This window comes from Lissotriton helveticus, chromosome 9, assembly GCF_964261635.1.
Source record: "Lissotriton helveticus chromosome 9, aLisHel1.1, whole genome shotgun sequence".
Lineage (NCBI taxonomy): Eukaryota > Metazoa > Chordata > Amphibia > Caudata > Salamandridae > Lissotriton > Lissotriton helveticus.
Window position 1 is genome coordinate 339254359 of NC_136070.1, and position 26657 is coordinate 339281015.

Here is a 26657-nt window from a genome sequence, read left to right on the forward strand (position 1 = left end):
CCGCGCGGTCGCACTGCAGTGGCTGCACGCACTGAACCGGAGTGCCGTGGGGGCGCATACCGGACCACAGAGAGGCGAACTCGGCGGCCGGGGGTGATTGCCGGGAGAACCAGTGCACCCCGACCCCCTCCGGACACAGCGCGTCCCGCCGGAGGACCCCTGGCAAATCTAGGCCCCGGCGTGGGCCTACCAGACTGCCGAGCGGGACTGGCCCCGGCGGACCTGCAGCGCCCACACCCTGCCCGTACCAACCCTGCTCCATTTGGGGACCGCGGGCCAGAACTTTGTGAGCCTGCGAACACTGGCGGCCCGCGGCTTCCGTTGCTGACGAGACCGGTGCACCGGCGAAGAAGGTTAGAGCCCTTCCGCCGTGCGCCTACGCCTCGGCGGCTGCGGGCGCAGACCGGATTGCCAGGCCTACGGGCGGCTGCCCACGGAGGGGCGCTCAGAGCATCCAGCGGCGGGGTACCTGAGGGGTCGGTGCCCCGGGCCTTTTCCGGGCGGACCGTGCCCCGCCAGCAGCCGACCAACGAATCCAGGCCCCGGCGTGGGCCTCCAGACGCATAACCGCGCCTTCTCTCAGCGGGCCTACGGACCCTTGGGCTGCGCGGGGCACCGGCCTCGGGTCCTGCGCACTCCTGCTGGTCCTACCCCGCCTCACTGGCGGCCTCTGAGGGAGACGCGCCGGGATTGGCGACTCCGCCCCTTCGGGGCCTCAAGCACTCCGGCGGAAGCCCCTTGGACTATTTAGGCCCCGGCGTGGGCCTGCCGGGCGGTGGCACAGGGCCAGCCCCGCTGCCCCCACGGAACCATACAACAGGCGGGACGTCGGTCGCCCGCCCCTCACACCTCGCCGGAATCCCCCTCGCACCTCCGATCTCCAGCAGGGGAATCCCGCCAGGGCTGGGGCCTGCCCACCCCGGCCCCTCGGAGACCTGCGAGCCCCACCAGAGGCCTCCAGCCACTTTGCGCCCCGGTGTGGGCCTGCTGGGTGGTCGGAGAGATCTCCTTCCACCGCGCCACCCACAGTGGGCATCACCCTAAGCGGCATCAGTCCGCCGCCGAGGGGGCCGCAGAGCCTCCCCACCCCCTGGCCTACCGGCGGGGAGACGCATCGGCGACGCGGGAAGCCACCCGGCTGCACAGCCCCGCATTGATAATGGCCCCCTGGACGGGGGGCATGAGGTGAGCGGCGCCCTGCGACCTGGACTACCGAGCACTCTCCCCCCCCCCCGGTCCCTGCACTCCCTGTTGGGTGGCCCTCAACTGCTGCGGCCAGTGACACAGCCCTGCTGGACGCTATCCTGGGCCCTCGTTCGCCAGAGCCGTCAATTCCGGCTTCCTCCCTGTTGCCTGCTGTCTACCGTCCAACGGGTCCCCCACTCAGTCACTGGGGCCGTCTGCGGACCTCTCCGCGACATCCAGTCCACAAGATCTTCCTCCAGCTAGTGCCGGGGCGCTGCTCTCCTGCCTGGTGCCTAAGCACTCTTCCTGGGCCCGCGTTGATCTTCCTCCATTAAGCATAACCTTGCTCGGCGCGGCACGGTGGCCCCAGCCCGACTAATCTGGTCGCCTCTACCCTCACTACCTCACTAGCAACTACGCACTCTGAGTGCCGCCCTTGCAGCGCCCCACGAAAGACTCTTTCTCCAGATCGCAGCCCCCGGAACGGCTTGCGGAGCTTCTTCTTGGGTCGCCGATCCTTGACCCTTCGCATGGCCCAGGGCCGGCTCTGACTCGTCCGCTAACCCTCACGGTTAGTTTCGCCTACGTTGCTGGGCGATCACTCGACAGCCCCCAACGACACCCGTCGGCTGGCCCATCGCCCAGTTCTGGACATCATGACGCACTCTAGTCGCAAGGGGACCCGGAATGTTGTGGAACTCATGCATAAAGCGGCATCGAAAGGAGACAAGACCCAGCCACAGTCGTCCCCGAAACCCCCCGCGAGCCCTCAGACGCCGGACGAAGACTCCGCTCCCATCACGAAAGCCTTCCTGGCCTCCCTCTTCAACACACTGCGAGAGGACTTCCAAACTCTGAAACAAGACTTGGCTGGAGAGCAACGCGAACTCCGTCGTGACATCAATGGCCTGGGAGAGCGGGTTGCCTCTCTGGAGGACGCTGATCAGTCCCGCAGTGGGAAGGTGGAGAGGCTCCAGCGGGAAATCCTGTGACTACATGATCAACAGGTGGAGTTACAGTCGCACTCTGAAGACTTGGAGAACCGCTCCAGGCCGAATAACATACGGGTCAGGGGTGTTCTGTTGAAGGCTGAAAAGGACAATGTGACCAGCTACCTTCAAGACCTATTCAGATACATCCTGGGAGAGCCGAGTGACTTTGAAATTCGAATCGACAGGGCGCACAGGGTGGGCATGGCACGCAGAGCACCTGCACCACCTCCGGACATTCTAGCGTTCCTCCCGGACTTCCCCCTGAAGGAACGCATCCTTAGGGAGGCCAGGAAAGCACAGCCCATCAGATTTCGGGATGACCCTGTAGCCCTTTTTCAGGATCTCTCTAACATCACCCTACAAAAGCGTAAATCCTTTAGGCCTGCGACGAACTTCCTGCGGGATGCCGGGATACCCTACTCCTGGGGCCACCCGTTCCGTCTGATCTTTAAATGGAACGGCTCCCTTCACCAGCTTAGGTCACTTCGCGACACCTGTTCCCTACTTGGGATCGATATGCCGGAAAGTTCAACCTCCAGAGACGCCTCTCCGTCCCGGTCGCAAGAGGACTCGTCTCGCCCTACAAGAGACGGCTGGCAGACGGTTCGCAGGAGGAGAACGCCGAGGACAATCCCGAAACCTGACCCGATTACGGTCGCCCAGGAACGGGAAGCTGCAATACAGGAAGTGGCAGATAACACAGCACCCGACCTGTAGAACATTGACCTAGTGAACCTTGACCAATTTGGGGGTGTTCTCCCATTCGCACATGGCTTACCTGGGGTCTGGGCCGGGGAGCCGCCAACTAGGCTGCAACCATGGTACCCCTTTCTTTGACTTTCTACGGACCTGTGCCCTGCACGACTAGGCCCGAGACTTTTACCGGTTTCTGTTGGGGGGACTGTTCTGGGAGGGGGTGGGGAATTTGGGGGCTGGGGGTTCAGTACTTGAGGGGGGTTGGGTTGGTCCACTCTGTTGGGGTTTGGGTGGCCATGGGGTGGAGGGGAGTGTTGGGGGGGACCAGTACGCCATGGGATCTTTACACACACCTGGGATTGCCCACATTTTCCACCATTGCGCAGCGTCTTGCACTAATGAGCTCGTTCGCTCCCACGTGCCCCGGCGATGGCTGACACACTCAAAATCCTGTCTCTTAACGTCAAGGGACTCAACAACCCGATTAAGCGCAGGGCCATCATCTCCTACCTAGAGAACTCTGAAGCCGACGTCTGCCTGCTGCAAGAAACCCACCTCTTGGCTAAGGACTGGCACCGGCTGCGCTCCCACGCTTTCCCACAGCAATTCTTCTCCTCTCTCCCATCAAAGAAAGCTGGGGTGGCTATACTCATTTCACGGCGCTTCAGAGGCAAGGTCGGGGCCAAAATAGGGGAAATTAAGGGACGCCTTCTAGCCCACGCTTTCCAGATAGGCAACACCACTTATGCGATAGGCTCCATCTACTCCCCCAATACAGGTCAGGAACCTTTCTTGCTATCCGCAATCTCAGAAACGCTTCAAGCACCTCACACCCACATGCTCCTAGGGGGGGACCTTAACCTCGTCATGGATACAGTCAAGGATAGATCGGGGCGCCGTTACGGGGACACAGGGGCGATTTCGCAGAAGGGCATCACTTGGCTGCATGATAGAGACATCTCGGACCTTTGGAGACACGCACACCCACGTACAACGCAGTACACATTCTACTCACACGTACACCACACTTACGCACGCATAGACCACTTCATGGGCTCATCGACCCTCATTCCCCACATCGCTACAGTGTCAATTGTCCCGGCAGCCCTCTCCGACCATGAAGCAGTGGAACTGACGCTTAACGTGCCCAGTTCGCCGCGCACTTCCGGGTCGTGGAGGCTTAACGAAACCCTCTTACAGAAGCCGGCGGTAGCCCGCCAACTTCATAAATGCATCTCCGACTACCTGGCCACCAACGACTCCCCCGATGTGTCGGTGTCGTCCTTATGGGGAGCCTTGAAGGCTGTCGTTAGGGGGGAACTGATAGCGATACCAGCTGCAGACGCCAAACTTCGCAAAGAAAAGAGGAGCGACCTCTCTGACAAAGTCGCGGAGCTGGAGAGAGTTCACAGCCGCACTGGTGCCCCGAGAATTTGGTGCCAACTTAAGGCTGCCCGGGCTCAGTTGGCTAGCCTCGACACCGACAGGGCAGAATTTGCTGCTCTTCGCCTCCGTCACACGTACTATGTGGGGGGCAACCGCACTGGCCGGCTCCTGGCCAGCGCCTTGAAAGCCAAACTCCAACGCTCCAAAATCACGACGCTACTGGACGACGCCGGCGATGCAGTTACTGAGGACGCACAGATCGCCTCGGCCGTTCGCTCCTTCTACGCCTCTCTATATAGCGCGGATAAGGTGTCGCCAACAGACATTGACACCTACTTGCAATCGGCCGATATTACGCCGTTATGTTCGGCGAGCGTGGAAGCCCTTGATGCCCCCATTCGCCCCGACGAGATCCTCACTGCCATTGCACGCCTCCGTCCGCTTAAATCCCCGGGCCCTGACGGGTTCTCGTCGGGCTTTTATAAATCCTTCGGCCATGTCCTAGCGCCTATCCTCGCCAGGCTATTTAATCCCGCCCGATATGCTTGCAGCCGACATTGTGGTCCTGCCTAAGCCGGGCAAACCCCCAACGCACTGCTCCGCGTTCCGCCCCATCTCCTTACTCAATCTAGATCTGAAGCTGTTCACGGGGGTACTGGCGGCTCGCCTAGGTCCCTGCCTCCCGGGCATCCTCGAACCGGACCAATCGACACCGAACCGTCAGTGCAGCGACAACACCAAAAGACTCCTGCACCTCGTGGACAAAGCTCATTTTCAGGTCTCAGACTCTGCCCTATTAGCCATCGATGCAGAGAAGGCTTTCGACCGTGTCGACTGGACCTACTTACAAGCTGTGCTGCGGCGCTACCACCTGGGCGACCAGTTTCAGGCCTGGATCGCGAGCTGCTACCACCGTCCCTTGGAACGTGTCCGACTGGGTGGCCTCAAATCCGACCCCTTCGAGATACAGAGAGGAACCCGCCAGGGGTGTCCTCTCTCACCCCTCTTATTTGCTCTATACGTGGAGCCCTTAGCGCAGAAGATCCGTGATAATCCTCACATTATAGGAATGTCTTTCGGCAACGAACCCCACGTGGTGGGACTGTATGCAGATGACATAATCGCCGCTTTGGACCGCCCATCTAGCTCCATACCGGCGCTTCTGGCGGAGCTGGAACAATTCGGCGCGGTATCAGGTTTCAAGGTTAACCAGGGGAAGTCCCTGATACTACCCCTTGGCAGCCATGCTCTTCCTAATAACCCACCACCCACCTTCGGATGCCAATTGCGGTCCACCACTCGGCTGCCATACCTGGGGATTACCCTGACCTCCTCCACGGTCTCAACGGTCAATCACAACTACTCTACTTTATCATCCCAGATCCGGGCCGATCTCGCGCGTTGGTCAAAGCAACCCCTCTCCTTACTTGGCAGGATCGCGGCGGTAAAGATGTCGATCCTACCCAAAATATTATACATCTTTCAGACCCTCCCGGTATCGCCGCCAACGGGTATGCTAGCTGACCTCCAACATGATCTTCACCAATTTGTGTGGGAGAAGAAACGCGCCAGGTTACATCAACGAGTGGCGCACAGGACTGTCGACGAGGGTGGCCTCGGGATCCCAAACCTGTTGCAATACTTCCAGGCCTCGCAAGTTCGATATCTAGTGGAGTGGTATCGACCCGAATCAGAGAAGAGATGGCTCTTTCAGGACAGGGCCATGGCACAGACCTCCCTGTGGAAGATACCGTTTCTTGCTCGCCAGCACAGGCCGCGTTATCTCCTCCGCTCCCCTATTACTCGGACCACTATGGCAGCCTGGGACCTGGTAGCGGTCAAACGGGGCCTCACGACCTTCCCATCCCCACTCACCCCGCTCTTTGACAACCCCGCATTCCCACCCGGAACGGACACTCGAGCTTTCCTGCAATGGCGTGACACGCCTTGCCGATCAGCTGGGCACCTCTTTGACGTGGAGGGGTTCCTCTCTCTCGCCGACATCTCGCGAGACTATGGGATGGATAACCCTCACATGTTTCAATATTTCCAAATCCGCAACTGGCTCTTGCGGCCGGACGTTGCCCCTCTGGTCGGCCGACAAATGACACCGTTCGAACGCTGGCTCGTGTCCAAGGACTCAGATAAACATCTTATCTCAGACCTCTATCGGATGCTCTCCCCTACAGCCGACCCTGCTAAAACTGCTGGACAGCGGCGCTGGGAAGCTGAATTTGGAAGGCCTCTCTCCTCAACAGAATGGAACCACATATACTACAGGGCCGCCCACACTACCCGTAATACCAAAGCCAAGGAGTCGGCGATAAAATTGGCTATCTATTGGCACCTTACCCCAGCGAGACTCAATCAAGGCAACCCGACCCGAAGCGCGCTGTGTTGGAGAGGATGTGGCAGCCGGGGTACACTGACTCACCTCCTGTGGGAATGTCCCGCCTTACAGGAGTACTGGAGGGTCGTCCTGGACGATATTGATTCCACATTCGACACTGAGATCCCACGCTTCCCAGCATACACACTCCTAGGGCTTCCCAATGCACTTACATTCCCCCTGAGATCAGTTCGCGGCAAACAGATGGGCATCGCTATGCAGGCAGCGTCGCAACACATCCTGTCGCTCTGGGGCTCCACTACCCCACCCACCCACACTGGCTGGCTACAATAGTTGTGGTTTACGTTAGGCATGGAACGGATCAAGGCAACACTCACACATACATCTGACGCATTCCGCACTACTTGGCAGCCGCTCCTGACGTTGCTCTCCAGGGAATTCCATGAAATCACTTGCCCGAAGAACCTTCGTATCCTACGCCTTACAGACTGCATGGTGGACCGAACGCGACCCGAGGCTCCTTGATACACTTAGACTAGCTATGGCCCACATGATTACTATGGAAGAATGGCGTACTGGTGGGGGGGGGGGGCGTTAGAGTTGGGTGTTAGGGGGGGAGGCGGGTTTTTAGGGCTGGCTTTTTTACTTGCTGCTCCGACTAGGGGCTTCTCTCGACCTCCGGGCACCACCTTCCCATCTGGGCATGCTCATCCTGCTCACCTTATGCTTATTAGAGAAGACGTGTCTGTCTGTCTTGCTTGCCTAACTTGCCTGTTGATTGTCCATTGCTATGCCATGCCTGTTTTTTCTGTTCTAAAACTCAATAAAAATACTTTGAAATTAAAACACGCTACTCAAAATAAAACTGGACCTGGAGAAGAATAGAAAAGGAAAGATCTCGGTACCTCTGTGTCAACCTGAGGGGGGAGCTGAGGTTTGACCAACCGCCTAACTGTACCAAGGACTGGAATGGCTTCTCAAGGGTCAGGCCAGATGGCTTCTTGTAGCTTCAGGGAACAGAAAAGGCAAAGAAGAGCATCTTGGACGAAAAAACGAGTTGATCATTTGCCTAGGATTTACAGCTCATGCTGAATTAACTGTTTAAGCTTTCCTTGCACTCCCGTCTGTGTTCTGGTACCCTAGAGGCCTACCCTGGAAGTTTGGAAGCATTGGGAGTGACCGGGACAAAGATATTCAGCACCCTGGGAAGTCTGGCAGCATTATAGTGTACCTGTTGCACGGCAACTGACCCTGCCTCGGTCACCCTGGTCTATTTGTGTCATAACAATTAGCTGGTCACCATTTTTATTGCTGCAAGTGTGACTCTTAGTGACAGATTTTGGTAATTCAATGATTTATATTGATGCTTTGCAGTTTCATGCTGCTTTATGAGTGAACACATAAGAAAATGTATCTTTGGTTCTCTTAGGGCCTGATTATGATCTTAGCGGACGGGTTACTCTGTCACAACAATGACGGATATCCCATCGGCCGAAATATAAATCCCATTATATCCTATGGGATTTATATGAATCCCATTATATCCTATGGGATTTATATTTTCACGGATGGGATATCCTTCACCGTTCTGACAGAGTAACCCATCCACCAAGATCGAAGTCAGGCCCTTAATCTAAATTTTATTTTTCGTTAATCTTCTTCCTATGCTTTTCTCACTTTTAACCAAAAACAAAATGGTTTGGCAATGGTTTGTTGTTTCATGTTGTTTTGGTGCTGCTCAAATGATTAACACATATATTGATGTGGAAAAGCATGCTGCTTTGTGCCATTGCTGCCAGACGTTCAGCACAACATTTGTCATTAAAACCATTTTTCCTGACAAGGCCTTGAATCTCTGTTTTGTTCAGTGTGGCATTGTAGAACTATAATACACAGTAATCCATAATGTATCCTCTATATAGCTGGACACATAAATTTTATTTAAAATTATAAACCAGTGAAGGTTTTGTACAATGTTAAGCAAAGTCAGGAAACCTTGTTCCTCTAAAGATTCCTAAATTGTCCAAAGGAGAGGTTAAACTCACACTTCCCAATTTCCTTGTACAGGAGGTCCCTGTTGTGGGACAATGTGCCAAGAAATCGGTGTCAGTTGGGAGCAACCGCTTCCCATGCAGGTACAAGGTGTGGGAAAGATGGGAATGACAGGAAGTCAAGGAAAGCCATGGCCGGTGTGGGAGACAGGGTATGCCTAGCACGCAGGTGACAGTCTAGGTGTGGAGGAAACCGGGGAGCCACAGCTGGCAGGGAACAGTTAAGGAGTGAGACTCGAGACTTGGCCCAGATGGGGTCTTGGCACAATGGACTGTTGTCGCGTGGAAGTGGTAGACCTTGTGCCCTGTGCCACCCGTCAGTAGTGTACAGCTTGCTACAGTAGATTTTGAGATTCTGTAGCACTCTAAATAACATGTGTTGGTTTTGGAAGATACAATAATGGCATATAAATCCACACAGTTTCTCATACGCATTGGGGGCTATTCACAAAGGCAATTTTACATGTGAGTAAATCAGCACATGTAAATTTACTCTTACACTTTGTAGTAACTTTACTATTTTTGGATATTCACCATTTCCAAGTATAAGCTTAGTATAAAAACATAGACTTAAAAGTCTCCACCCTCTCTGTTTAGGGGCTGGAATCTGAACTAACGGTAAATACAACTGTAAAGTTACTACTGGTAACTTTATGACCATATTTTACTTTCAACATAGTAGGTGGAGACGTTCACAACCCGCGCGGGAAATTCCTTATGGTAAACAGAAGTTGGGGAGAGGATATGGCCTAACGTCTAAGGCAGTCAACCTCAAATCTGGTGAACTGGGTTTGAGTCTCTGCAAGGACGCTCAACATCCTGTGATTCTGGGCAAATCACTTAATCTAACCATGCCTAATAAAAATTAATGTGTCCCTATGTAACGCAACTGGCGCTCTGATATCTGATACCTTCGGGTCAAGTTCGAGCTATATAAAACTCCGGAAAAAGAAGTATAAGGACATTTTTAGATTATTAAACATTAAAAAAAAACAGTAAAAATATCTGTATGGTATTTAGTAATATAAATTAATTTTATGTATTTATTTTAAATGTAGAGAAAAAAATGCTATGGCACTATAAACTTATTTGTTCATCAAATATTTAATTAATTTAAATGTTATTAAATACATAACAATATTGTTACTGATTAATTAATGTAACATTTTTATATTTATGTATATTAATGATCGCTTAAAGTTAAGTATAGAATTAATTTCAAATATTGTAATTATTTAATAATATTTCAGGTTAGATTAAAATGGGCAATTACGTTATTTTTTATTAAAGCAAAATATATTATTTTTTGTAGTATTTTCTTAACCTTTAAATACATCAGTATATGTTATTACAAAGTTAAATACATTTAATTATTTCAATATGATTTCCTATGATGTTTTATTTTAAGTTCCCGCCTCCATTATTTTCTGTGGGAGCGTGTAGTAATATTAGTGGTTGGCGATGTGTACCAGAATTTACTCCAAGCCTGAGTTGGAGTACATTTTCTTCTGTATTGGGTCCTTTTGGGTTGTAGTAACTATAAAAGTGCAATTTGTGAATAGGAATGGGTTTCCTCTTTGTGGGTGGGTGAATGTTCATCCCTAGGGCTCCCTTAATGCCTTCTTACCCACCCCCACCAAATCCCTTCCATTGAGTAGCAAGTATTCCTCATTTGCCTGTCACTCTCCTTGTCCCTCCCACATTTACTGCTGAAATGTAGATGTAAATGTGTGTGGACCACTACAAAAACACTAAGAAGCGGCAGAGGCTTAGGCCTCCACATCTAGATTCATGCATACCGTTTTTCAGTGTGTCTAATAGTACTATTGTAGTACGACTAATTATTCCACAAAATGCAGATGCGCATAGGCCGAATTACCTGTATTGAAAGCAATGGTTGATAGATTATTTTTAGGGCTCGGGCCTACTTCACCACGAAGTGGGGGCGGAGTTTCCGAGCTCTTATGTATTAGAAAAAAAAAGAATTCTGAAAGGGGTCCGGGCTGCCACATTCCAGAAAGCGCGCGTTTTTTGAGTGTGGTATTTTGCCATGTGCATGGTAATTGGTCCAGGCAAGGCTGTGTTTAAGTAAGGCAGCACGCCATAGGACTTAGGAATTTGTCAATGTCCACTTCCTGCATAAAGTGTTCAGACACGCGCGGAAGAATACATAAATCCTCAATTACCAGCTGTCCGAGGTGCCGGTAATTGAAGGCAGATGGTGCTGGGAGCGTGTGCACTGCTGTGTTTTTTTCCCTTCAGCTCTGTGTGCGCGCATTAACAGCCGGCCAGCAATGTAGAGAATCACATGCATCAGATCTGGGTTTTTTAAACAATTGCGATCGCGAAAGTGATCTCTTTCTGTGCTGCTTGTTTAAACAATTGCGATCGCGAAAGTGATGCTTTCTGTGCTGCTTGTTTTTCGTATGTAATCTTGTTCTTCTACGAACTCGATGGTAGCGGAGTATCCCATCCTCACCCTCTAGGTCACTTCATTAATTTTCCACGAGTCCGCTGTGTCTGGTGGCGAGTGCCGTTTGGTAGTGCAGAGTGCAGAGTGGTAGTGCAGAGTGCAGAGTGGTAGTGCAGAGTGGTAGTGCAGAGTGGTAGTGCAGTTTGGTAGTGCAGAGTGCAGAGTGGTAGTGCAGAGTGCAGAGTGGTAGTGCAGAGCGGTAGTGCAGAGTGGTAGTGCAGAGTGGTAGTGCAGAGTGCAGAGTGGTAGTGCAGATTGGTAGTGCAGAGTGGTAGTGCAGAGTGCAGAGTGGTAGTGCAGAGTGCAGAGTGGTAGTGCAGAGTGGTAGTGCAGAGTGGTAGTGCAGTTTGGTAGTGCAGAGTGCAGAGTGGTAGTGCAGAGTGCAGAGTGGTAGTGCAGAGTGGTAGTGCAGAGTGGTAGTGCAGAGTGCAGAGTGGTAGTGCAGAGTGCAGAGTGGTAGTGCAGAGTGCAGAGTGGTAGTGCAGAGTGAGAGTGCAGTTTGAGAGTGCGAGTGGTAGTGGTAGTGCAGATTGAGAGTGCAGATTGGTAGTGCAGATTGGTAGTGCAGAGTGGTAGTGCAGAGTGCAGAGTGGTAGTGCAGAGTGCAGAGTGGTAGTGCAGAGTGCAGAGTGCAGAGTGGTAGTGCAGAGTGCAGAGTGGTAGTGCAGAGTGGTAGTGCAGAGTGAGAGTGCGAGTGGTAGTGCAGAGTGGTAGTGCAGAGTACAGAGTGAGAGTGCAGAGTGCAGTTTGGTAGTGCAGAGTGCAGATTGGTAGTGCAGAGTGCAGATTGGTAGTGCAGAGTGCAGAGTGGTATTGCAGAGTGCAGAGTGGTAGTGCAGAGTGGTAGTGCAGAGTGGTAGTGCAGAGTGGTAGTGCAGAGTACAGAGTGGTAGTGCAGAGTGCAGAGTGGTAGTGCAGAGTGGTAGTGCAGAGTGGTAGTGCAGAGTGGTAGTGCAGAGTGGTAGTGCAGAGTGCAGTTTGAGAGTGCAGAGTGCAGAGTGGTAGTGCAGAGTGCAGAGTGGTAGTGCAGAGTGGTAGTGCAGAGTGGTAGTGCAGAGTGGTAGTGCAGAGTGCAGAGTGGTAGTGCAGAGTGCAGAGTGGTAGTGCAGAGTGCAGATTGGTAGTGCAAAGTGCAGATTGAGAGTGCAGAGTGCAGATTGAGAGTGCAGAGTGCAGATTGGTAGTGCAGAGTGCAGAGTGGTAGTGCAGAGTGGTAGTGCAGAGTGGTAGTGCAGAGTGCAGTTTGAGAGTGCAGAGTGCAGAGTGGTAGTGCAGAGTGCAGAGTGGTAGTGCAGAGTGGTAGTGCAGAGTGGTAGTGCAGAGTGGTAGTGCAGAGTGGTAGTGCAGAGTGCAGAGTGGTAGTGCAGAGTGCAGAGTGGTAGTGCAGAGTGCAGATTGGTAGTGCAAAGTGCAGATTGGTAGTGCAGAGTGCAGATTGAGAGTGCAGAGTGCAGATTGAGAGTGCAGAGTGCAGATTGGTAGTGCAGAGTGCAGAGTGGTAGTGCAGAGTGCCTAAAACACATTGCCATTTACAATGCCATTATCTCTAACTTAAAACAAACCGAGCCCTAATGCATTCCTAATGCTTGTTTGTTTGAGTCTTCATGAAGATGCACATTTCTTTTAATCCCTTTTCATTGTAGATTTCTTATTGCACATATTATAAATAGTGTCACAGCAGTGAGAAAATAAAACAAACTACCATTAAGACACACATTATAATTTCATGCACATTTGAGTAAGGGTTTCTTAGGAAGGCAGATTGCCTCTGTTACATTATTGTCTCTGTCTCTTAATTACATTCGCTCCCCTGTGTCATAATTGGAGAGTTGCAGGACACACCTACTGTTTTTGTGATTGGAGAGGGAAGTGATCACAGCATCTTTCATCCCTGCTGACTTCACACCTATCCACAGACACGTCAAGGAGTCTAAGGCACTGATGGTTATTATGTAAGTGAAGCTAGTAGAGATAAATTCCCGTATGCCCAGGCGAAACACTGAAAAATGAGCAAAGTGACAAATGCTGTGTTCCAAATTGTTTCATGGAGATCACAGGGGCTCCTTCGGATGCCCCAGGCCGGTCTAGTGTAGTTCGAAACACCAGCCAACCTTGACTACCAGTGCCTTTCCTTTTCTGTCTCCAACATCAGTGGTCAGTAGGATATTGGGCAGGGGGTGATCTGTTGGCCTGTGTGTCCTGTGTGTATTTGTCCCAAGCAAGTGTCCTGTGACTATTATCTCTTCCTGCTGTGTCTACCTGTCCTTTGATGTCTGTCTGTCCCATGAATGCCCATCTTTCTACATGCTCACTGAGTGATTGTCTGCAGGTCATGTGACTGCATGTCTGCCTGCCCTGAGTAACTGTCTCACTAACTATGTATGAGTTCCTGACTTCCTGCCATGTGAGTGCCTACCTACATGCCTTGTGGACAAGTACTTTTCTCTTTTAATTCCTTTTTTTCCCTACACCTCTGACTATTTCATTAATGCAGATTGCTTTCTCCCTATCTTCTCTCTGTTTCTGTCTTTCAATACCTTGATGCCTGTTATCTTGTGTCCATTTCGTTTGGATTTACTTGTTCTTGCCTCTCCAGTTCCTCTCTTTCTTCAACACTCATGCCCCCATTTTCTTTACTCCCACTCTCAATCACACGCCTTCTTTCAGAACCCTTAATATCATTTTTCTCTCTCTTTCATATTATCATTTTTTTCTTTCTCGCCTCTCAGCTCTCTGTGTCTCTCTCCCTCTCTCTCTTGGCTCAATATCTATATATACTGTCTTGGTCTGTTTTTTCTCCTTCTGACATTTCTTTCTTTAGCTCAGTCTTCTCTTTCTTAAGTTTCCCATTCTTTTTTCTCTCTTCCATGCACACTTCTCCCTCTACATACATCCTCCTTCTTTTTTTTATGTCTCTTCCCTTATCCAATCCCTTTCTCTCTACCTTTCACTCACACAACTGGATCCGTCATTGATGCTTTCTCCATTTCACACTTCCATTGTTTATATTCTTTAATTTTCCTAAGGGCACTAGGCAAACCTCCCTAGTGAACAAAACATATGTGCTATTGCATGACAGAGATCCTCTCTGTTTGAAATGAACCAAAACAGATCCTAGTGTGGTTCGGTAGAGGTGGAAGAGGGTATAGGTATAACAAAAAAAAGTTTCCATTCAAGAGGCCCACAGATATGAAGCACTTACAGCCAGATCTCAGAAAGATAAAAAATATGTTTTTTTAAAAACCTTTGTCATATCTCTTATGTGTGCACTGTAAAAAAAATGCTGTTGTTTGTTCTTCATCTGGAAAAGCTCACACTTCATTAAATTCATCCCCGCCGCCCTACTTTTGCCCCTGAGATGGGAAAGGGTCTCTTTCTGGTAACTTGGGACCATGGCGACAAACTAAAAAAAAAAGTAAAGGAGATAAATATGGACAAAGTGATTGCTGGTTTAGAAAGATCGAATCAGTTCTGCGATGCGGGGTCTCTGGTGGGCAGGATGGCATTGGTCAACATGGTGGTATAGTCTAGATTCATTTTTGTTTTTCCGGACACTAGGGACTAGGGGCCCGATGTAGGTAGGCCGTTACCGATCGGTAACGGCCGAAAATACCGAATCTGGGCCCTTACCGATCGGTATACTGGCATCGAGATGTAGGGCACAAAAAAAAGTACAAATGGGAGCGAAAACCGAATCGGAATGATTACCGAATGTAAAAGAATGCGATACGTACATACCGAAAATCGGATACAGTACGAATCGGTAACACACCGAATCGGATGCAAACACCGAATCGGTGCATGTACCGATTCGGTAGTGACACCGAATCGGACATAAGCCGAATCGGTGCATGTACCGATTCGGTAGTGACACCGAATCGGACATAAGCCGAATCGGTGCATGTACCGATTCGGTAGTGACACCGAATCGGACATAAGCCGAATCGGTGCATGTACCGATTCGGTAGTGACACCGAATCGGACAGAAGCCGAATCGGAGAACCTACCAATTCGGTAGATTCACCGATCGGGAAAATCCCCGCTTCGGACAGATGGGGAGATGTAGGGAGACACAGAAACACCGATTTTGGCTCAAAATCGGTAGAATCCACTCGGAAATTACCATGGATTACGATCAGGTGGTAACCAACTCCAACCCATAAAAACAGCCCCAAAATGCATTGCAACTTGCAGGATGGCAGCTTTTTATGTCATAGCGAGGCGGCTACGGCTACAGCAGCAAGGAGAGAGGGAATGGCAAAGAGAGGAGCAGGTATACAGACAACGTATCACCCTGGTCATGCTGACAGATGCAGAGATCCTACAGCGGTACAGGCTGGACTCAGAGACCATCACAGACCTCATTAGGGACCTCCAACCCCTGTTGCAGCACCCCACCCCAAGGGCACACGCAATCCCTGTGCAGGTGCAGGTGCTATGCTGCCTACACCTGCTGGCGTCTGGCAGCTACCAAAGTGTAGTCGCTGTGGCAGGAGGGGTGACCCAGAGCAGCCTGTCAAGGTTCTTCCACAAGTTCCTTGATGCCATGATCCAGAGGATGGCCCACTACATTTCCTTCCCTGCAACCCAGGCAGAACTTGTACAGACCAAAGCAGACTTTTACCAGATGGCAAGATTCCCCCACATCATTGGCTGCATAGACGGCACACACATTCCGATTTGCCCACCATCTGACACAGAATACATCTACCGCAATCGGAAGTCCACTCACACCATCAACGTACAGGTGATCTGCAATGCGAAATGCATCATCACAGACCTGGTAGCAAAATTTCCGGGTAGTACCCACGACTCCTACATTTTCCAACAGAGCGGCATCTATGCACGGCTGATGGCTGGGGAATTTGGAGAAGGATACCTCCTAGGTGAGACACATCATCAGCCCCCCATAACCAAAAACAGCAAAGTGAAATACATGTATGCATGTAAGTAATTTTACCCCTTTTCCTTCTAGGCGACAGTGCATATGCCCTCCGTTCATTCATTCTCACCCCCTACCTCAACCCCTCTACACCCAGCCAAAGGAGGTATAACCGTGCCCACAAAAGCACCAGGAATGTTGTGGAAAGGACATTCGGCATCTGGAAAAGCAGGTTTAGATGCCTGCACAAGAGTGGAGGTGCAAGGCAGTACACCCCCATCACCTGTTGCAAAATCATAGCTGTCTGTGCAATGTTACACAACCTTGCGGTGAAGAAGGGCACTGAGGTGGAGTTGAGTGACTACGAGGACCATGATGACGACGAAGCTGTGCCACTAACACAGCCAGCTGGGGTGTGTACGCCAAGTGATGGGAGACATAGACGTGAGGAGATAACAGCAAACTATTTCTGAGTGAGTAAAAATGCACAGACAGGTGAATGGTTGTGTTGAATAAGCAATTTTTAATACTGTTGCTACACAGTTACTGCACTGATGTGCAACAAAACAAAGGTGTAATGTCAATGAAAACAAAAGTCTAGGGTCCAGGTTGCCTCACCCGCCCTTGCTAGGCTATTTCTTTGAGCGCTTTGCAGCCCCACTGTGGTGTCCCTCACCCCCTTCAGAATGACCAGCGGCATCTGCGGAGCGCCTGGTGCTCCTGCGTGGCTCTGACGCAGCGCTGGCCGGGCTGCTGCGGCTGCTGCTGTCCCCAGCATCCCCCAGGTCCAGGGCAGGATTTGCGGCAGTGTTAGAGATGATCAAGGCCTCCATTGCTGTCGTGATGCGGGCCATTCCCCTTGTCAACTCTGCGGTATTTTGAGCGAGACTAGACTCCATGTTGGCACCACGCTGACAGAGTTGTGCCGTTGCTGCAGCAAGGCGGCTCAAGGAGCGGTTCTGCACCCGGGCATCCCGCCTGCGCACCACCTCTTGCTCCTCCATTCTGCCACATAACTGTGTGATGGCAGTGGTTAGCCTGCCTAAACCTGCTACTGCCTCCTTGTTGGAAGCCACAAAGGCCTGAAATCCTTTCACCATTTCCCCCATCTGCAGGTTGTGCTGCAGGAGCTGGCGTTGGCATGCCATGATGGATTTCGCCTGCTGCCTTTGGATCTTCACCATATTGCCTTCGAGGCCCCGGAACACACTGGCCTCCCGTGCTGGGTCTGCAGTGGTGGGAATGGCACGGCGCCGGGTACTGCTGCTGCCCGCCTGCTGCGTGGGCTGGGGTGCCACTGGTGGGGGTGTGGTGCTGGCCGGGGCCTGAGCCCCTGCTCCCAGGACAGGGTGTACTGGAGCCACAGTGGCAGGAGCTGGTGTAGGTGGAAAGAGCTCCCTTGTCGGGGAGTTCTCTGGGGAGAATTGCAAGGAGGGTGTGCTTTGCATTTGTGGGGAGTGAAGTGCATCAAAGTCAATTTCCAGGTCTCCCTCAATATCCAGGCCTATGGTGTTTTCCTCCTCCTCCTCGGCAGCCTGACTCGTGCTCGGCCCTGCGAGTGCAGTGGTAGATGGTGCTGCTGCCTCCTTTGGCAGTGTTTGTCCGCCTGATGGTGCCCCTAGGTACAAAGAAGCATTTGTAAATAGAGTACCGATGTATTACAGTCAGTACAATTAAAGCATTCCACATGTCCTAGCATCTCCGTAGAATGTGTTCCACTGTTTCATGTCTTGTGATTCTGCACTGCCATATTTTGATACCTACTGCTGACTGGATGTACCATGATGCTTGTCTCTTGTATGTTGGTTGCAGTACTGTGCTGGGGTTTGGCTATGCATTGTGTCTAATGGGGAGGTGTCTGGTAGGGTGTGTCCTGATGCGCATGCCTCTTACCTGTAGCTGTAGCTCTGGCTGAGCTGTCCAGGGTCCCAATTCCGGTCACGCTCTCCCTCTCAATGGTGCTGGAGACCAGTTCCTCCAGCTCGGTGAGGGGTGGCGCCGGGTTCCTGCCACCACCAGTGACTCCAGCCTGCTTCTGGATCTCTGCCATCTTCCGTTTGGTCAGGCTGCGGATGTCGTAGAAGCGCTTCTTCAGCTCATCCAGGGACCTGGGGGTGACACCCACAGCGTTGACCTTCTGACCGATATCGCTCCAGAGCCTCCTCTTGGTGCATTCTGGCACATTGAGGGACAGCCTTCCGAATAGCTGCCGGTGCACCCTCACCACCTCCTCAACCAACACCTGCAGCTCGGTGCTGCTGAACTTAGGCTTCCTCTTCTGGCTGGACTTCTGGCTCTCACTCTGGTTTGCCATCTTGGTCTGAACAGTTCACTACCTCCTACTCCCACTGCTGCTAACTGTGACTGCTCAGCTCAGGCAGGCTCTCCAGAAAGTTCTTAATTGGCTGCACCTGCCAGGGTTGCCACTCCCTGTTTGGGAGGGGGAGGGGGAGCCACCTCATTGGCTGAAGCGGCTTTAACCGATTCGGCTATCTCCGAATCGGATATTACCGATTCGGTAAAATCCGAATCGGTATCATCTGATTCGGAGATAGCCGAATCGGTTTCTTCAATGCATTCCTATGGGCTTTTTGGCCATGGGTGTGTTTTCATACCTCCGATTCGGTAATAGCCGAATCTGATTTTTCCGACTCGGCTAATTCCGATTCGGTGGTAGCCGATTCGGCTAGTTCCGATTCGGTGGTAGCCGATTCGGCTAGTTCCGATTCGGTGGTAGGCGATTCGGTAGTTTCCGATTCGGTCCGTGCTGATTCGGTACGTACCGATTCACATTACCGATGCCGACCGATTCCTTATTATTTCGCTGTTTGTTTCCTACATCTCGTTTTCCGATTTCAGAATACCGAATCGGCCCGCCTCGGTATTTTGGAATCGGAAATTCCCTTTTACCTACATCGGGCCCTAGATGCAGGTAAAGTACATTTACCGATTCTAAAATACAGAATTTTACCGATTCAGTATATTAGAATTGGTAAATGCTATGTAGGGAACAATTCGGTAAGTATTACCGAATCATTAAGATTCGGTATTTACCGAATCGGTATTTACCGATTCGGAAATTCACATTCATTCCTATGGGCCTGGAGGCCCATAGGAATGAATGTGAATTACCGAATCGTAAATACCGATTCGGTAAAATAGGGAAAGAGTCAAGGGTGGCAGGGTGTCACATTGACACCCTGCTGCACCCCTGAATAGTGCTTGTGTGCACATGTGGCACACATACATGCCCTTAGGGCATATATGTCTGCCACATGGCACTGGTGAAAATCTACAGATTTGCATTTACAGAGGTATTCGTTATTTACCACCAACTAATAGTTGGTGGTAAATAACGAATCCTTAAAGCACAGAAGCACTCTTCAAAGTGCTTCCTACATGTCATTTACCGATTCGGTAAATACCGAATCTGTAAATGATGATTCGGTAAATACAGAATCGGTAAATACCGATTCGGTATTTACCGAATCTCTCCTACATAGCAAATGGCTCAATACCGGTCGGTAAACCTGAAATGTACCGAATTTCGGGTTTACCGATCGGTAATGAGCCACCTACATCTGGCCCTAGGTGATTATATCTTAGACAGACTGTTAAGACCTTAGACAAGATACTGGCTAAACTGGCATGGGTTACAGAAAGGCATAGAGTACAGTTGAATATTCTTCAACTGCACAGGGTGAGGGACGCATCTAGAGGACCATGATGGAAAAATGTATTTGGTTGCACGGCCCCAGTTTCACACTGGCTGTCTAGCAGCAACGAACGATAACTTAGGGAGAAGACCCGCAAATCTTCATTCCCACTCAGACTTGTGAATACATAGTTTTCATGGGTATTAAACAGCATAAATAAAAGGTCATTGTACATAGGTTATGCACCCTTCTGGGTCCTCTGTCAATTTAGACCTGCTCCAAAAGATTCTGGCCTTGGGATGTGGAGGAAAGGTGGCAGCATATGTATGTGTGACCTGTTCTTGAGCTGCAAATTTTTATTCTTTATAGATTATCAGACTCTTTTTCAGGTTACCAGATCACAGGTCATCTATTAAGGATGGGTGTTTAAAGCAGGCAGGGACACATGGGAGCGGTCTTCAGATGTTCTGTGGCCTCTGTGACCATGACCGTGCAACTGTATATGTCAATGGGCGGTAGAGTGATAGGACAACTGTATAGGGCTCTATGAGACGATACGCGAAAATACGTCTAAAAATTAAGGAACACATTTACTATTATTTCAAGCAAAAATGACAGGGAGTGAGTAGAAATGCTCCATATTTACAAAGATACAATGCAATGTAAAGGTGTATAATAAAAACATCAGGGGAAGATATTTGCCAAAAATATTTAGTGTACTCAGATATGTGATAATACCACTGGCCTGACCTGTTGTTTCAAACTTTTTAAATGATTCTACCAAGGACCAACGACTCCTGCCATCTATGTTGTGTCGCAATGCATTTAATGTATAATAATATGTGAGATTAGAACACCACTTCTGCATATGCTACATTGATCCATCTAAGATTATGATGTATGGGTACTTCTGTTGAAATTCAATAAAATTAGCTTAAAATAAAATAAATATAAGTCTACGGAAACAACAGCTTGTGTCTACAGCTTATAAAACATTTTACTGGCTCCCGGTCATTGACCATATATGTTTCTTGGCAATATGACTCACTCCTAAATGCCTTGGCAATGGGATCCTCAGTGCCCTATGTCCAGGTTTTAACTATATCTCCCAAGTATTAATCTGTGGAGTAAAAACAAGGCACTACTAGACCCCAAATTTCACTCACGACGTGAGAGAAGTGAACTTTTCCGTTTAAGCTCCCAACAAGTAAAATTCCAGCCTCCTTAATCTTGAACTCTAACCCACTCTTTCAATCTTTAATTAAATTCTGAGGACAAACTTGTTTTGTTAAACAGGACTTTTAAACCCATGACAATCAGACCAGTAGTGCAGGTTATATAAATACTGTTTGTTGTTTTTGATGATACCTGAGTGGCATCCGAAAGATCTTCCTCCTGCTTGGCATGCATGCAGGGGGCATCAAGCACCACTCTCCAGGTCTACGACTAGGTCACCACTGCTCTTACAACCAGTGTCCCAAGTGCCATGTGCTACCAACAGATCAGGTCGGTGTATTAAAGGGGAATGGAGAGTTATACAGAATAGCTCAATACTAATGTAGTTTAATGCAGCACACAAAGAACCACGCGTGATCCTTCCTAGACAGTCAGGACACAACCTGACAGTCCTGGAATTCTCAACACCAACTAATCTTACTGTAGATATATGATAACAAATGACATCATAACACGTCCCCTCCCTTCTCTATTCTCCGTTGATACTAGATCTTGCCACACCACTTCTCCCCTCAGTATCTGTTGGCATAGAGACCATACTTTCTGCTCTGCATAATTCGACATCTTCCATCAAAATCACACTAGAACAATCATTTATTCCTTCTTAGACATGTACCTCCTTTCTTTCTGATACAATGTCACATTTCATAAATTCCACCTTTCTCCGTTTTCTAAGATCACAAAGAACATAGTAACTTGTTTGATCCTAATCAGGCCACTGAATTTGGACTGACTGTCCAGGGTACGCCCCGATTTTATATTCATCCAGACACCTACATTGAATTCGTATCCCTTTTTTCTTCCCCTGAATCTGTTATTTTGCCAACTGAAGAAGCCCAATCTTTCAACCACACAGGCACCAATTTGGTGCCAGGTAGACGTTGACCCATTCTTGGAATTGACATTTCTGCGTGACACTATACACAGTGGTCCATTAAGCCCACACCATGTCACACATCCTCTTTTTAACATCACATTTGTTAGCTAGTGCCATTTTGATAGACTCTTTAACTAATCTGTTGGCAGGTACTCCCTCTTCAGGAAAGATCTCTTCCAAAGTACAAATAGTAGTCCTAGTTGTTATTTCGTTCAGGAACTTTACAGTCAACCATTTAGAAAACAACATCTACCATTACCAAAGCAAAGTGCATATCATGTTTTAAACTAGACAGGGGACCTATGAAATCAAAACAGCCTGTATAAGATGGTACCCCTTGGATCCTCAATATGACCTTCAGATTTGCAACCCACTTTCAACATATTTTCACATTCTTTGCAAACACCACAGTTCTACCCACGTATTGACTTGATCATCTTGTCCAGGCCACCAAACAGTTGCGGCTGCTACCTGGAAGCAGCAGTGGGGCAGGTGGGGAGGAATTGGGGGGGGTGGATCAGTTTTTTAAAAATCTCTGCAGGTGGATCTGTTTTTAAAAAAACACTTACCGCTGGTCGCCACCGCCTCTCCTGCGTCCTCTTCCTGATTTCTTGGGAGAAACAGGAAGCAGGAATCACAAGGGCTCCCAAGCTCCCCGCAGCCAATCACAATGCTGCAATGCAGTGTTGTGATTGGTCTTAGTACAGTGACACGGCGCTCAGCCACGGGCTGGAGGGGTGGGCAAGTTCTCCATGCAGGCTGTAATGCAGCCTATATGGAGAACAGGGAAAGTGCTGATGACTGTTTTGAGCAGCCAGAGAAGGCCGACCAAACAGTCATTGCGCACTTAGGGGGGTTGTACCACTCCTCTCCTGCTCTGCAGGCCCGCCCCACCCCCTCACGCAAGCTGCCACAGCAGGAGGACAAAATAAATGATGATAACATTAGTTATTATCATTTCATTTTTTCCTTTCTTTTGCTGCTTCAAGGCAGTGGGGCGCCACTGCCAACAAAATTCACTTTTCAACCTTTTTTGTGTTAGGGAGTGCCCCACATGACGCTCATGGGCTAAATTAAATAATTTAATCCTCAACCAATAGGGGTAGAAAGCAATCAGTCCTCAGAATCATATTCTGACCATTTACTGGAAGCTCATCCAAAATGTTAACAAATGGTCTCGCTGTTACCGAGGTCACACTTTCTCCTGCAGCACCATTGCGGATCAATTTCACTATTTCTTTCAAGACTAGATCAGAATTCATTTCATTTTCCCATTCCTGACTTGTGAAAGCCCCTAAACCACTATCTAATGCATCCTGCACAGATACTACTGCGCCTTCATTCTCACACTCACTCACAGAAGGTTCATTGACTAACTCCCAATTCAATGGTAATATTGATAGGCAATCAACCTATATATTCCTCCAACCTTGAATAAATTCAAATACATATTCTGATCTAGACTTGAAAGAAGTAAGTAATCTTTATTAACTGTGCGATTAATTAAAATCTTTACAGTATAAAGTATGAAAGAAGTAGTGAAACTACAAAACCTGGATACCACACTTACATCTCCTATATCCCTTTCCAGACTCTTTATTTTTGTCCATATCTACAATTGGCACTTCAACACCAACGTTCTCCCTTTTACTCAATTCCCTCATACAATACTCTCATTCAATGCTAACAGATGCTGAGGGGAGAAGCACTGTGGCAAGATCTAGTGTAATCAGAGAAAAGAGAGATCTCAGATCTATTGACTAACTCCCAGACTAGCCAAAAGACTATGGGCAAAAGATAAAAGATGAGATCAGTAGTTCTGGCATATTAACCCCATTTGAATAAAGACTCAAGTCGGTCCTCAATATGGATGTGGGCACCACAAGGTGATGCACTCCCCTTTAACAGCCATCCACAAAGTATTTAGTAAATTGTTCTCTGGGAAGACTTACTACTAGCAACTAAATAGTCAGTGACTTTATATTCAAACAATACAGCGTTTAACGAATAACATTCATCGCAACCGGAGGAGATGGTGAGAGCATATACCGTGATACTTTCACCTACCGGTGACCCTAATAGGATATTTCATCATGTACACTCATGTCAATTTACTGACAAATCCCACAAATATACACAAAAATATTCTGCTCACATGCTACAACCAGTGCTTCCGGCTCAATAATGGAATCGTTTCTCTCAGATTGTGTGAGTGAGTGTGAAGCAAATGCCACAGTTCTTTCTGTCTTCCGATGGATTTAGGAAAGCACTGCCCCAATACCCGTAGTGCTCGCATCCATAATGAGGACTGACTTGAGTGTTGTATCAAATGGGGCCAATATGCCCGAACTACTGATCTCATCTTTTATCGTAACAAAACATTTTTGCTGTTCTTCCTCCAATAAAAATTTGCTCACGTTTCTCAACAATTTACTTAACCCCTTCGTTTTTCAGAGAAGTTTTCAACAAATTTGCATAATACTCCATGAGCCCTAAAAATGATTGCAACTGGTCTTTGTCTTTTGGTGATGGTGCATGTTTAATTGCCTCAACAAGACAGCATCTAGGCTTAATCACATCTGCTAAAATAGTATACCCCAAGTATTGTATTTGTTCCACAAAACAATTGCACTTTTCTTGACTTAGGGTTAAACCTGAGCCTCCCACTTGTCTCAGAACTGAATTGTATTGCCCAATGGTTCCCCAAAGACTAATATGAATTTGAGCCATCATCCACTGAAACACACTAGTGGCTGAAGCAAATCCGAATGGCATGCAGGTGAAACGAAAAGCGCCTTCCATCATTATTAATTCCGTTAACGACTTGAAATCTTCATTTTACCGTATCTGATGATAAGCACTCTTCAGATCCAACTTTGAGAAGCACTTACCACCCTTTCAGGAAAACACCAATTCCTTAATGTTCAGAGGAGGAAATGTGTCAACAACAATATTCTGGTTTAAAAACCTGAGAACTACACAAAATCTCAATCGTCCATCTGACTACTGTGTGATAATGACAGGTGGGAACCCTGGTGAAGTCTCGACCGGCTAAATGACCCCTCCTTCTAGCATTTCATCAATCAATTTTTGTACATCTCCTGTCACTGCTAATGGCACTCTTCTCACCTTATGTTGCACCAGTATTGCATCTTTTTTCAATAAGATTTTGTGTACATAACCTTCGAGACATTTAAGTTTCTTTTCAGACACCCTCCTTGCACAACTCAAGATATCTTTTACCTGCAATTCTTCCACGATTATAACTTGGTTTGGCACCCTAGGATATATCATGATGTTCAAATCAAACTGGTGCATCCATCCTAAAATCGGAGGACCATCAGCAGAAGCATACACCCTACCTTCAACCTTGCGGTTCTCAAATTATATTGCCCCCACCATATACCCCAAAATGTCTGTGGTTTCACCCTGGTACCTACCAGAGCATATATCCTTTGGCAATAATGTGATATTCTGCCAATGTGATCTAAACAATTCTTTTGGAAGAATGTTGTACACTGACCCAGAGGCCACCATTAATTCAACGTTGCTTCCAAACACATCAAACAATGCATTTGGTCTACACATCCTCCTTTTGTAAGCCTCAATCTTTTTTCCCACTTATCTCATCTATACCTAATATTCTATCACGCATATCCAGTTTCTACTCTCTTAAACTACACCTACCCTAGTCTTGTTGCTTTCCTTGATAGTCCTGTTGCTTTCCTTGCACATGTACATGTTTCCTTAAATTCATCGTCCATTGGTTGACCACTGGGCCCTAGGGCTACAGGTAAGTACTTAAATATGTGTTGACCCTCATTTTCCAACGTGATCAATAATGCTTTCTCCCTAGCTGGACTAAATTTTGTCCATATAGGGCTGTGATATAACTTTCAAAGATCCCCACCAAGTCCTCCCAAATAATAGAAGGAGAACCTGGTTGTTACAGGTAAAAGGGTGGAGAAATGATATGACTGTGTCACTGCAACTACCAGCAGGGAGATCTCTGTCCCTCTTGAAAGTGCAGGCTGGGTGACTTCTGCACTGGGTTAGGCGAACCTGCTGCTTCAATCAGCCAGTCTGTCTTTCATTAGTGAGCACGAATTTGCGGCTGCCCTGGGGACAAGGCCCACTTGTCTCTATTTGTGACTGGTGCCCTTAATTAAAGGTGTGCAATGGTGCAAATTGGGACAGTGCACCCTTATTCTAATATGACATTCAGGGGTATTAATTAAGCACTGTTTCTAGGGCAATGGAGAGACTTCCTCAACACTTTGGTGCATCGGAAAGGATGGTATTGCAACATGCATGCTTCTGCATTTGTGTACTGGGCAACAAAATAAAATAATTTAACCATATTTGTTTGTTAAACAAATTAAAAGTGTTTTTTTTAAGCCCACCAAGAACCTTCGACCTAGAACAGATAAAGATCACTTGGCAGAAAAAGTGTTCTACATATGTGGGCTTCGTTGAGAACTTACAAGTTTTCTCCTTTGGAAATCTTGTGAGACCGTGTTAAAGCTGAGTGTTCTCCTGTATGAGGATAATCTATCTACCTTCCCAATTGGATTCCTTTTCTCCTGCCCCTCCACTATTTCTTGACACCTAATTTTATGAATTCGCTCATTTTCTTTCATTCAGCCTTCACTTAGGTAATCACTTTTCTGATGCTTTAGTCAAATAATGACTGTAACTAATGATTCCAAAGAGCTACCCAGCAATCAGTGATTGAAAGAAACAGTGACCTTTTCCTACTCAGAGCTAACCTTACCTGGATGCTTCACTTTCTTTTTAAATACTCAGATGTCTTCACTCATTAATTTGCTTAATAATTCATCTTCTTTTAATAGCAGTAATACCAGTTAATGGT

General features: G+C 48.5%; 2 protein-coding genes across 2 annotated transcripts in view; both read right to left on the minus strand.

Annotated features, from left to right (window-relative positions):
- KCNK13 (potassium two pore domain channel subfamily K member 13) overlaps nt 1-26657 on the minus strand; it is a 414075-nt gene that overhangs the window by 359509 nt on the left and 27909 nt on the right. The gene's annotated exons all lie outside the window — the stretch shown is intronic.
- LOC144781295 (uncharacterized) lies at nt 16605-18212 on the minus strand. The gene is made up of 2 exons (XM_078660063.1): nt 17909-18212; nt 16605-17633 (listed from the first exon to the last, which is right to left on the minus strand). Exons 1-2 carry the CDS (start codon nt 18063-18065, stop codon nt 16648-16650), a joined length of 1143 nt encoding a protein of 380 aa, XP_078516189.1. The 5' UTR covers nt 18066-18212; the 3' UTR covers nt 16605-16647.

Bases quoted from the DNA above. Each gene is read 5' to 3' on its own strand.
- LOC144781295 (XM_078660063.1), bottom strand. From the start codon at position 18,065: ATGGCAGAGATCCAGAAGCAGGCTGGAGTCACTGGTGGTGGCAGGAAC. The intron at 17,634-17,908 runs GTAAGAGGCATG...CTTTGTACCTAG, and splicing joins AGCCAGAGCTACAGCTACAG to GGGCACCATCAGGCGGACAA.